This window comes from Arachis stenosperma, chromosome 9, assembly GCF_014773155.1.
Source record: "Arachis stenosperma cultivar V10309 chromosome 9, arast.V10309.gnm1.PFL2, whole genome shotgun sequence".
Taxonomy (NCBI): Eukaryota; Viridiplantae; Streptophyta; class Magnoliopsida; order Fabales; family Fabaceae; genus Arachis; species Arachis stenosperma.
Genome location: NC_080385.1, coordinates 71774240 through 71787863, shown reverse-complemented (window position 1 = coordinate 71787863; position 13624 = coordinate 71774240). Strand labels below are relative to the sequence as shown.

Sequence of the window (13624 nt, the reverse complement as noted above, 5' to 3'; positions counted from 1 at the left end):
AAAATCCAAGAATATAAAGTGTATAAATAGGAGCTAGTTTGATGTAATTAGGACCTTTTTTTTACTTTGGAACCTCTAGACTTTACTTTGAATTTTGCATTTTAATTTGGAGCTTTTACTTTGGAATTTAGATCTTAGAGAATTGGGGAGGAGAATTGATCTCTCTTCTTCCTTGTTCTTGCTTGAGCACTCTCTACTTTCATTGCCTTGGATCTTGGGTGAAGAATTGAAGAACTTCTGTTTCAATCTCACCTTGAGATCTCTTCTTTAATTTTCTGCAAAATTGAATTATACTTTCGGTTCATTGCTTCTTCTTCTACTCTTTCTGCAACTTGCTTACCTTTATTTTCTTTTGCAACTGTTCTTGTTGGATCAAGGAAGGATTTGAGAACTAGACTTGTTATCTAGTCTCTCCCACTCCTGAGATCTTCAACCACTTTCAATTTGCTGCAAATTAAGCACTGCTTCTCTGTTTTAAATTCTCCAAGGCATTTCACTCTTCTGTTTGAGACCCACTTCAATTCAATTCATCTTCTACTTTTCCGTTTGTTGCAATTTACCTTTGCTTGTTTAAATTCTGCAATCCCAATTCTCAATCACTTTTATGATTCAAGCAATTTACATTTCTTGCACTTTAAGTTTCAGCCATTTACATTTCTTGCAATCTAAGTTTTTGCACTTTATATTACTTGCATTTTAAGCTTCAGCTTCTTTTACTTTCCTGTTATTTAATTTACTGCAATTCTCCCCTCTCCCTTTACATTTCAAGCAATTTAAATTTCTGTCAATTGCAAACAACTCAACCAACACTTGATTCGCTTGACTAAATCACTCATTAAGCTAAAATTGCTCAATCCTTCAGTCCCTGTGGGATCAACCTCACTCATGTGAGTTATATTACTTGATGCGACCCGGTACACTTGCCGGTGAGTTTTGTGTTGGATCGCTTTCCATACATCAAGTTTTTGGCGCCGTTGCCGGGGATTGAATTAGATTGACAATTATAAAGTGAAGTGTAGGTCTAGATCAAGCACTTTCTCTTTTCCGTTTCTTTAATTTTTGACTAACCCACTAACTGTTTGAATTTTTGCTTAAGCTAACTCAAATTTCATTCTAGAAATAGATTGAAATATCACTGGTTTTTGTGTGTTTCTTGTGGTTTGCTTGTATGTCCGATACAAGAAGAACCATACCCACCTTTCAAGAGCAAGACAAATGAACTCTCAGGTGAATAAGGAGAGCTGAAAGAGGAAAAAACATTGTTGGGGAGGAGGAGTCAGAAGAAAAATTTCAAGACATGGAGGAACATTTAACCAATCCACCAGAAGGAGCAGCCAATAACAACAACAATCCACCACAGAGGAGAGTTTTGGCTTCCTATACTTTTGCAAATCCTAGACATTGTGGAAGCAGCATCTTAACTCCAAATGTCAATGCAAATAATTTTGAACTAAAGCCACAACTTATCACTCTAGTTCAAAATAATTGCTCTTATGGAGGAGGACCACTTGAAGACCCCAACCAACACTTGTCAACCTTCTTGAGAATCTGTAATACGGTCAAGACCAATGGTGTGCCTCCTAACAGCTACAAGCTACTGCTCTTTCCATTTTCTCTCAGAGACAAAGCCACTCAATGGTTGGAATCCTTCCCAAGAGACAGCATCAACAATTGGGATGATTTAGTAACCAAGTTCCTTGCCAAATTTTACCCACCTCAAAGGGTCATTAGGTTGAAGACTGAGGTACAAACATTCACACAAATGGAGGCTGAACCCATCTATGAGGCACGGGAGAGATACAAGGCTCTGATCAAGAAGTGTCCCCCTGAAATGTTCTCTGAATGGGATAAGTTGCAGAATTTTTATGAAGGCTTAACATTGAAATCCCAGGAAGCATTGGATCACTCAGCTGGAGGCTCTTTGCAACTCATGAAAACTACAGAGGAAGCCCAGAATCTTATTGATATGGTGGCCAACAACCAGTACTTCTTTGCTCACTAAAGGCAACGTCAACCATCACAAAGGAAAGGAGTGATGGAGTTGGAAGGAGTGGATTCAATCCTAGCTCAAAACAAAATGATGCAACAGCAAATTCAACAACAATTTGAGCAAATGGCCAAGAGGATTGACAATATCCAAGTTACAGCAGTCAACACAAGCCAACCATCAACCGTTTGGGGACAAAATGAAGAAATTCAAGAGGAGCAACAGCAAGAACAAGTCCAGTATATGCACAATCAGAATTCTGGATCAAATGAAGTCTATGGTGATACTTACAATCCCTCTTGGAAAAACCATCCCAACCTTAGATGGGGAGACAACCACAATCAAACTCAACAGCCATGGCAAAGGAACTCAACTCAAAACAATTGGAAAAACACAAACCACAACAACCAGCCGAATACTAACCAGAACACAAACAGAAAACCACAAAACACTTACCCCAACTCTAACCTTCATCCATCCAACAACCAAGCCTCCAATCAGAATACTTACCATCAATCATCAACACCCCATAATCAACCAATCTCACAAGACTCTCAGAGAATCACTAATCTGGAAATGCTCATGGAAAAGATGATGAAGAACCAAGAGTTGACCATAAAGAACCAAAAAGCCTCCATGAAGAACCTAGAGAGGCAGATTGGGCAAATCTCAAAGCAAATTTCAATTGAGAGACCATCAAGCTCACTACCAAGTGACACCATCCCTAATCTAAAAGAGGAGTGCAAGGCAATACAGCTAAGGAGTGGAAAAATCCTAGTGAAAAATGAAGAAGCTACTAAGAAGCCAAAGGAAAGTGACGAGAAACAAGCTGAAGAAGAGACAGCCAACGAGGAAGATATAACAGCAAGCAAGCAGCCTCAGAATTAGCCTCAAGAAAAGGGAGACCCGGCACCAAAATTAAGAAAAGAGAAGGAAGCAATGGGAGAGTCAATGAAGGAACAAAGGCAGGGAGTGAACTTCACACCACCTTTGCCATATCCTCAAAGGTTCAACAAGGAGACTAAGGACCAACACTTTCCAAAATTTCTTGAAGTCTTCAAGAAGTTAGAGATCAATATTCCATTGGCTGAAGCACTTGAGCAAATGCCCCTCTATGCAAAATTCTTGAAAGAAATTATCAACATGAAGAGGAGTTGGCAAGTTAATGAAACTATGCTGCTTACTGAGGAATGTAGGGCACTAATCCAGAAGGGACTTCCTCCTAAACTCGAAGACCCTGGAAGTTTCTTTCTACCCTGCGCCATTGGTAGTATGACCATCAACAAGGCGATGTGTGACTTAGGAGCTAGTGTCAATCTAATGTCTTCCTCTCAAGTGAAAAAGCTGTGCATAAAAGAGGTGAAACCAGTACAAATGTCCCTAGAGTTGGTGGACAAGTCAGTGATATGTCCCAGAGGTGCGATTGAGAACCTTCTAGCCAAGGTAGACAGATTCATCTTCCCTGCAGATTTTGTGATCCTAGATTCAGATCAGGATGAAGGTGACTCCATTATACTGGGAAGGCCATTCTTGGCCACTGCTAGAGCCATTATAGACGTAGAACAAGGAAAATTAACCCTCAGAATGCATGATGAAAGTGTCACCCTGAGTGTATTGCCTGAAATGCAGTTCAATAAGGAAAAGAAGGATGGTACAGAAACTGACAAATAAAATCTGCAATGGAAGGGTGGAACCAACAAGATAAACAACAACGGCCTTCCCAAGCAAGAGACAAATGATACAGCAGGTCAAAAAGAGAAAGGGACTGTTGTCAAAGAAGAAGTTCAAGAGGATATTGGAGTGTTGGCAACTAAGAAAAGAAATCTCAAAAGGAAACATGTTGTCAAAGAAGAAGGGTCAACAAAAATAGGGAAGAAAAACAAAAACAGAATCAAAAAGGGATGGAAGAAAAAAAAAATTCCAACAGAAGGGCTTTCCAAAGGTGACAAAGTACAATTGGCATATCAACAACTGGGAGCAAGTCAACAGACTGATGACTACTATACTGTGAGCAAAATACTGTCACTAGAGCATGCTGAAATAGAGCACCAAGGGACAAAGAAGAAGCTCACAATCAGAGGGGATAAGTTGAGGCATTACAGTCATCAACCACCTTAAAAGAGAGAGTTAATGTCAAGCTAATGATGATAAAAGAGCGCTTCATGGGAGGCAACCCATGCTTTATGATTCCTGATTGTTTTTTTTTTCGAATTCAATAAAGTATGATCACTCAAGCATGATTTTGAACTTTTCTGGACATCCTTAACAAATGCATACACTGTTTTGAAATACATGCCAGGCTTTTAAGTTTGGTGTTCTTGGCAGCACACCAAAACTTCTAGTTCAAGCATCATATGCTCAGTCATCTCGGTTAAGTATATGACCAAACATTAAGTTTGGTGTCTGCATGTGTACAAATTTTTAGAAAGATCATCTCTTATCCAGAAAGTCAAAATTACGCAGAGATAAATCATGCATTGTTTCATTTTAAGAGTTTATGCTAAGAAATAAATGGATACTTATGATGAAAGGATCAATTGTGACAAAGGTTTCTTTCAATTAATAAGCAAGAAACAAGTTTGGTGTTCACCAAATTTTGGCTCACCAAGTAAGGGACACAATTGATCTTTCATGACTAAGGACCATAATATAGAATGAAAGCATTCGACACTTTACCACTGTGCTTTAAATGAGTTCTGAAACATTTCATTTGGGTTTAATTAGAAAAGAAGGTTTGAGGAAAAGACAAGAAAAAGGAACGGCTAAGACAAGTCAAGACAAGTATCACGTGCACCTAGAGAGATGTGCCAATCTTGGAAAGTAAAAAAATTCTGCATGCTACTCATCTTGAAGGACGAACTACATGCAACCATTGGGAAGAGAATCCTTGTCAATCCTCAAGAGAACACGAAAGCCGTTCATCTCATGAAGTGCCATGATATTCAATCCAATCTCCACCCTTCAAAAGCCATGACCGAATCATTCTTCAAATATGGTCTTCGCCCAACATCTCGATAGTCGGCCTATAAATAGGACAAGGCACCTCCTGCATCATTCGTACCTATAAGCCTTCCTACAAACAGAAGCCTCTGTTCCCACATTGTGCCATCCTACATACACACACCATCCCTCTCATAACAATAATTCTCATTTCTTCACTTTCTGTATACCTCAAAAGCACACCTCAACCGATCTCAAATCCACCCTTGTCTATTCTTTCTGATCGCACTCATGGCTTCATCAAGCACAAGAAGAAGGCCAGGAAAGGAACCCATGGTAGCCGAACCCCCAGCCTATGATGCAAGAAAGTTTAGATCTCTATTTCATGAAAGAAAATATCATAAATTCATGAAAACAAAGCTCATCATTCATGAAAGGGGCTTTGAACTTAAGGACGGAGAATACCCCATCATGAAGCAAATCACCAGTGAAAGAAGGTGGGATCTTCTATGTGACCCCCTCCCCAAGATCAGTGCAGTCATGATCAGAGTGTTCTACGCAAATGCTGTGAAGGAAAGCAAAGACAGCATCCCTTACAAAAGCTATGTTAGAGGAAATGAAGTAGATTTCAGTCCGGCATCCATCACAAGGGCCTTGAAGTTGAGAACTATAACTTATAATGAGCCCAGCTATGAGGACAGATTGCAGAGAGAAAATGACCCGGATGAAATCTTACAAGGGATATGCTTGGAAGGCATAGATTGGAAGAGGGATTCGAAAGGAGTCCCAAGCAGTCTGAAAAGAATAAATCTCATCCCCGAAGCAAAGGGGTGGTATGAGATAGTAAGGAGATCCATACTCCCTACTGGAAACACCTCAGGGGTTACAATCAAGCGAGCACTCTTGACATACTGTATCCTACATGGAGGAGAAATCAACCTTGCAAAACTCATAGCCAACAGTATCCAAGAGATAGCTGAGAGCTCAACCAAATCCACTATGCTCGGACATGCAAGCACAATTCTAAGGCTGTGCGATAAAGCTAGAGTGATCTTTGAATATGAGGACACAGAAAAAGTAAGAAGGGGATCTGGAATCTCAAAGAAAAGCATGGAAGGAACTGTTGAGGATGATGATCAAGAAGAAAGGCCCCAAAGAAGAAGAAGACCAGAGGAAAGAGGAGAACAAGCTCACAGGGCCATAGACATGAGTCAATTGCAAAGAGCTCTTGAGGAAATATCACAGCAAAATGTGATAGCACAAGCGCAATATTTAAAGTACAGGGAGCAAAATGAAGCTTGGCAGCACAGAATGGAGGAAAGAATGGAGAGCTGGCTGCAACAATCAATGGCCCAACAACAAGAATTTCAAGCCAAGATTCTTGAGGGACAAAGGGAACTAGCAACAGGACTTCAAGGGTCATATAGTAAGATGTTCCTGACCCAAGCCAAATATGGAGAGTATATTCACAACCTGTATCAATGGAAAATATTCATCACACTATTGGAGAAGTTAGATTCGTGCAACAATCAGAGTGTAATAAAGATATGCAAGCTAGGTTGGAGTACTTAACCCAGAGCATGCCAACACTGAATCCACAGATCAAATCATTCGACCAATGCCAAGAGCTGAGAGACCGGCAGGTAGCAAAGCAGCATCATTATACCCATAAGACAATTCAAAGATTACAGGAAGTTGGGCTTTCAGGTCTCACAGATTCTGTTTGGGACAGAAGATGCCCTCGTGAAGAAGCCCAAGATTATACACAAAAAAGGAAGAAGAAGAAAGGGGAATCCAGCAAATCCAAACGAATGGAGATGCCTGACAAATAGAGGTGGTAAAGCTTCTTCTTACTATTATTTAAATAAGGGAGATGCATGCCTGAAACATGACATGCCTCCAAATGCTTTATGATCAATTACTTCTTTTGTTTACATTAATAATTACTCAAGAATAAGCAACTTGCATAGTAATTGTCATCACTCATTAGCTTGAATGCTGTGTTTTGTTTTCCCTTGCTATTTGAATAAAAGAAAGATGTTTGGATTGGAAAAGTAATTGATCAATGTTGCAAAAGTTAGAATGAGAGTTAGTTGTGGTATGTGTTTGATTGAATTGTTAGCTCATAGAATAAATGCTGCAGGATGACTTGTTTCTTGAAGCTTAAACTAGTTTGCTGCTATGATCTTTCATTATTGAAAATCCCTTGAAAATAAACCAAAACAGAAAGAAAAAGAAGAAGAAAAGCCAAAAGCTGGCAAGAAAATAAATAATAAGGCTAGACACCAATAGCTTGGACCCTAGGACACATGCCTGTTGTGTTCTTGTACTAGGATATGCTTGGATAAGTAAATTCTAAGGGGTATTTCAAAACCTGGCCACTTAGATCAACTGATTTGGGATGGCCAATTGAAAGTCCACAATAAAGAGTAACCTAGCTACAAAACATTTAGTTATCCAAAAAGATGATGGGCATCAATGATCCTAGGAAGAAAAAGGTGAGCTATGTGTCTGTGGTGAAGAAACGTTGAGTGAAATTAAGCCAAAGGCCACTGCAACATTTGCCACCAAGTCTTTAATAAATAATAAGCCCTTTATGCAAAAGAAAAAAAAAAGAGAAAAAAATATACAAGGGAAATAAGCAAGAAGTAAGGCATTGTAGCAGCAACCTTAGTGAACCCTTTAGGAGACATTGTTTGTTTTGACAGCAAGTAATAAATGAGCTACTTTTAATCTGTATAAAACCCCATAGACCAAATTCAACTATCTGCTTAATAAGAACATATATACTTATCTATTTCATTCTATCTTCTCTTATGTTTGATTCTTGCTTGGGGACAAGCAAGTTTTAAGTTTGGTGTTGTGATGACAAGTCATCTAATCCTAGTTTCACTAGTCTTTTTCTTTGTTTTCATTAGGTTTTATGCACTTTCTTGCATTTTAAGTAAGTGATTTGGAATGGAAATGCATGGTTTCTTTGAATCAAACAACCACCATATAATTGATGCTAAATCATGAGGTTTAGGCTAAATTTAATTGCATTTTAATGATTTATAAAACCTTGTGAATTTGGTGATACTTTGATTGGTTGTTTTGATTAATTGTATGTGAAGAAAAGAAGAAAAGAAGAAAACTTGGCCTAAAAAGTGTGTGATGAGCGGATAATTTGTATGCTTTTTGGCATTGTTTTTAGTATGTTTTTAGTAGATTTAGTTAGTTTTTAGTATATTTTTTTATTAGTTTTTAGTTAAAAATCACTTTTCTGGACTTTACTATGAGTTTGTGTGTTTTTCTGTGATTTCAGGTATTTTCTGGCTGAAATTGAGGGATCTGAGCAAAAATCTGATTCAGAGACTAAAAGGACTGCAGATGCTGTTGGATTCTGACCTCCCTGCACTCGAAGTAGATTTTCTAGAGCTATAGAAGCCCAATTGGCTTGATCTCAACGGCATTGAAAAGTAGACATTCTGGGCTTTCCAGCAATGTATAATAGTCCATACTTTGCCCGAGATTTGATGGCCCAAACCGGTGTTCCAAATCAGCTCAAAACTGCCCGGCGTTTAACGCCGGAACTGGCACAAGAATGGGAGTTAAACGCCCAAACTGGCACAAAAGCTGGCGATTAACTCCAAGAAGAGTCTCTACACGAAAATGCTTCAATTCTCAGCCCAAGCACACACCAAGTGGGCCCGGAAGTGGATTTTTATGTCTTTTACTCATCTTTGTAATTCTTAAGCTACTAGTTCCCTATAAGTAGGACCTTTTACTATTGTATTTTCATCGGGGTAGCTATCTTTAGTCTTATGCTATCTTAGATCATTTGGGAGCTGGCCTCACGGCCATGCCTAGACCTTGTTCTTATGTATTTTCAACGGTGGAGTTTCTACACACCATAGATTAAGGTGTGGAGCTCTGTTGTACCTCGAGTATTAATGCAGTTACTATTATTCTTCTATTCAATTCAGCTTGTTCTTATTCCAAGATATTCATTCGTACCCAAGAACATGATGAATGTGATGATTATGTGACGCTCATCATCATTCTCACTTATGAACGCGTGCCTGACAACCACTCCCGTTCTACAAGCAAACAAGGCTTGAATGTTTATCTCTTGGATTCTTTAATCGGAATCTTCGTGGGATGGCGGCATTCAAGAGAATCCGGAAGGTCTAAACCTTGTCTGTGGTATTCTGAGTAGGATTCAATGATTGAATGACTGTGACGAGCTTCAAACTCGCGATTGTGGGGCGTTATTGACAGACGCAAAAGAATCACTGGATTCTATTCCGACATGATCGAGAACCGACAGCTGAATAGTCGTGCCGTGACAAGGTGCGTTGAACATTTTCACTGAGAGGACGGGACTGTAGCCATTGACAACGGTGATGCCCAACATATAGCTTGCCATGGAAAAGAGTAAGAAGGATTGGATGAAGACAGTAGGAAAGCAGAGAGACGGAAGGGACAAAGCATCTCCATTCGCTTATCTGAAATTCTCACCAATGAAATACATAAGTATCTCTATCATTATCTTTTATTCATATATCATCCATAACCATTTGAGTCTGCCTGACTGAGATTTACAAGGTGACCATAGCTTGCTTCATACCAACAATCTCCGTGGGATCGACCCTTACTCGCATAAGGTTTATTACTTGGAAGACCCAGTGCACTTGCTGGTTAGTTGTGCGAAGTTGTGTTTATACCATGGTATTGAGCACCAAGTCTTTGGGGCCATTACTAGGGATTATTTGAGTTGTGAAAAGTAGTGATCACAATTTCGTGCACCAAGTTTTTAGCGTCGTTGCCAGGGATTGTTTCGAGTTTGGACAACTGACGGTTCATCTTGTTGCTTAGATTAGGTATTTCTCTTCAGAGTTCTTAAAAATGAATTCTAGTGTTTCAATGTGATGTTCTTATCATCACCAAAGCTGATTGATTCTCATCAATTTAGCTCTTGAATGCAATGTCCTGGTGAAGCTTGGCTAGCCATGTCTAATTTCTTTAGACTTAAGCTTTAGACTAACATTGCATGATTCCTGGAATTCTCATTAAGAATTTTGATATCTTTAATTTCTTTTTCCACTTAATTTTCAAAAAAAAACCAAAAAAAATTACAAAATCATAAAAACAAAAAATATTGCATGTTTCTTGTTAAGTCTAGTGTCTCATGTTAAGTTTGGTGTCAATTGCATGTTTTTGTTTTTCTTGCATTCATTCATGTGTCTTAAGTGATCTTCAAGATGTTCTTGATGATTTCATTGCTCTGATCTTTAAATTCTCTTGACTTGAGTGTTTTGTTGTTTCTCATATGCATTCTCATTTTGTTAGTGTCAGCAGTATACAAACTGCTAAGTTTGGTGACTTGCATGCATTGTTATTTGATTTTAGTTGCATTCTGTCTATTCCTCATTATTAAAAATCCAAAAATATTTTTAATTTGTGTCTTTTCAAGTCAATAATACAGAGAATTGAAGATACAAAACATACAGCAGAGGAATTATACAGAAAAAGCTGGGTGTTCAAAACGCCCAGTGAGGAAGGCAAACTGGCGTTTAAACGCCAGCCAGGGTGCCTGGCTGGGCGTTTAACGCCCAAAAGGGTTGTGCTTTGGGCGTTAAACGCCAGAATGTGCACCATTCTGGGCGTTTAATGCCAGGATGGCACAAGAGGAAAGATTTTGTTCTTAATGCAATTTTTTTCAAGTTTTCAAAGTTTTTCAAAATCAAATCTTTTTCAAATCATATCTTTTCAATCAAATCTTTTTCAAAATCAATTTCTTGCCATTTTCAAAAATACTTGCTAACAATTAATGATTTGATTCAACATTTCAAGTATGTTACCTTTTCTATTGAGAAAGGTTTAATGTTTGAATCATATCTTTCCTTGTTAGCCAAGTCATTAATTTTTAAAATCAAATCTTTTTAAACTGTTTTTCAAATCATATCTTTTCAATCATATCTTTTTAAAACCATAACTTTTCAAACATATCTTTTTAATCACATCTTTTTCAAAATAGTTTTCAATCATATCTTTTTAATTTCTAATTTCAAATCTTTTTCAAAAATCACATTGATTTCTTTTCCACTCTTGGTTTTCGAAAATCAATTAGTGTTTTTCAAAATGTTTTTAAAATCTTTTACTTAATTTTCGAAAATTTCTTCCCCTCTTCTCACATCCTTCTATTTATGGACTAACATTATTCCTTAATGCACAATTCAAACTCCATCTTTCTTGATAAGTTCGAATTCTCTACTTCTTCCTTCTATTTTTCTTTTCCTCTAACACCTCAAGGAATCTCTATACTGTGACATAGAGGATTCCATATTTTCTTGTTCTCTTCTCTTTCATATGAGCAGGAGCAAAGACAAAAGCATTCTTGTTGAGGCTGACCCTGAACCTGAAAGGACCTTGAAGCGAAAGCTAAGTGAAGCTAAAGCACAACTTTCTATAGAGGACCTAACAGAAATCTTCAAAGAAGAAGAACCCATGGCAGCCGGAAACAACAACAATGCCAACAATGCAAGGAAGGTGCTGGGTGACTTTACTACACCTACTCCTGACTTCTATGGGAGAAGCATCTCTATCCCTGCCATTGGAGCAAACAACTTTGAGCTTAAGCCTCAATTAGTTTCTCTAATGCAACAGAATTGAAAGTTCCATGGACTTCCATTGGAAGATCCTCATCAGTTTTTAGCTGAATTCTTGCAAATCTATGACACTGTCAAGACTAATGGGGTTGACCCTGAGGTCTACAGACTTATGCTATTCCCTTTTGCTGTAAGAAACAGAGCTAGGATATGGTTGGACTCACAACCTAAAGAAAGCCTGAACTCTTGGGAAAAGCTAGTCAATGCCTTATTGGCAAAGTTCTTCTCACCTCAAAAATTGAGTAAGCTTAGAGTGGAAGTCCAAACCTTCAGACAGAAGGAAGGAGAATCCCTCTATGAAGCTTGGGAAAGATAAAAACAATTGATCAGAAAATGTCCTTCTGACATGCTTTCTGAATGGAGCATCATAGGTATTTTCTATGATGGTCTCTCTGAACTATCCAAGATGTCTTTGGATAGCTCTGCTGGAGGATCTCTTCATCTGAAGAAGACGCCTACAGAAGCTCAAGAACTAATTGAAATGGTTACAAATAACCAATTCATGTACACTTATGAAAGGAATCCTATGAACAATGGGACAAATCAGAAGAAAGGAGTTCTTGAGATTGATACTCTGAATGCCATATTGGCTCAGAACAAAATACTGACTCAGCAAGTCAATTTGATTTCTCAAAGTCTGTCTGGAATGCAAGCTGCACCAGGCAGTACTAAGGATGCTTCATCTGAAGAAGAAGCTTATGATCTTGAGAACCCTTCAATGGAAGAGGTGAATTACATGGGAGAACCCTATGGAAACACCTATAATTCTTCATGGAGAAATCATCCAAATCTCTCATGGAAGGATCAACAGAGACCTCAACAAGGTTTCAATAATGGTGGAAGAAATAGGTTCAGCAATGGCAAGCCTTTTCCATCATCTTCTCAGCAACAGACAGAGAATTCTAAGCAGAACCACTCTGACTTAGCAACCATGGTCTCTGATCTAATCAAAACCACTCAAAGTTTCATGACTGAAACAAGGTCCTCCATTAGGAATTTGGAGGCACAAGTGGGACAGCTGAGCAAGGAAATTACTGAACTCCCTCCTAGTACTCTTCCAAGCAATACAGAAGAAAATCCAAAAGGAGAGTGCAAGGCCATCAACATGGCCGAACTTGGAAAAGATGAAGAGGCCGTGAACGCCACTGAGGAAGACCTCAATGGACGTCCATTGGCCTCCACTGAGTTCCCTAATGAGGAACCATGGGAATCTGAGGCTCACACCGAGACCATAGAGATTCCATTTGATTTACTTCTGCCATTCATGAGCTCTGATGAGTATTCTTCCTCTGAAGAGGATGAGTATGTCATTGAAGAGCAAGTTGCTAAATATCTTGGAGCAATCATGAAGCTAAATGACAAGTTATTTGGTAATGAGACTTGGGAGGATGAACCACCTTTGCTCACCAAAGAACTGGATGACTTGACTCGGCAGAAATTACCTCAAAAGAGACAAGATCCTGGAATGTTTTCAATACCTTGTACCATAGGCACCATGACCTTCAAGAAGGCTCTGTGTGACTTAGGGTCAAGTGTAAACCTCATGCCTCTCTCTGTAATGAAGAAGCTAGGGATCTTTGAGGTACAAGCTGCAAGAATCTCACTAGAGATGGCAGACAATTCAAGAAAACAAGCTTATGGACTTGTAGAGGATGTTCTGGTAAAGATTGAAGACCATTACATCCCTGCTGATTTCATAGTCCTAGAGACTGGGAAATGCATGGATGAATCCATCATCCTTGGTAGACCCATCCTAGCCACAACAAAGGCTGTGATTGATGTGGACAGAGGTGAATTGATCATTCAAGTGAATGAAGAATTCTTTGTGTTTGAGGCTCAAGGATACCCCTCTGTCACCATGGAGAGAAAGCATGAAGAGCTTCTCTCAAAACAGAGCCAAACAGAGCCCCCACAGTCAAACTCTAAGTTTGGTGTTGGGAGGCCACAACCAAATTCCAAGTTTGGTGTTGAACCCCCACATTCAAACTCTAAGTTTGGTGTTGGAAGGTTCCAACATTGCTCTGAGCATTTGTGAGGCTCCATGAGA

The 13624-nt window shown here is 38.9% G+C and overlaps 1 protein-coding gene and 1 non-coding gene across 2 annotated transcripts; one reads left to right on the top strand and one right to left on the bottom strand.

The window, feature by feature from the left end:
• Positions 1 to 2926: 2926 nt before the first annotated feature.
• LOC130949598 (uncharacterized) lies at positions 2927 to 3658 on the top strand. Its single transcript, XM_057878272.1, has one exon. The coding sequence runs from the start codon at positions 2927 to 2929 to the stop codon at positions 3656 to 3658; it is 732 nt and encodes a 243-aa protein (XP_057734255.1).
• An 8163-nt stretch (positions 3659 to 11821) lies between these two features.
• Positions 11822 to 11929, bottom strand: LOC130953411 (small nucleolar RNA R71). Its single transcript, XR_009075581.1, has one exon. It is a non-coding gene; the product is annotated as a small nucleolar RNA R71 (small nucleolar RNA).
• Positions 11930 to 13624: the final 1695 nt, after the last annotated feature.

What these genes read in the sequence shown, in the direction of transcription:
- LOC130949598 (XM_057878272.1), top strand. Translation starts at nt 2,927, where the DNA reads ATGGGAGAGTCAATGAAGGAACAAAGGCAGGGAGTGAACTTCACACCA.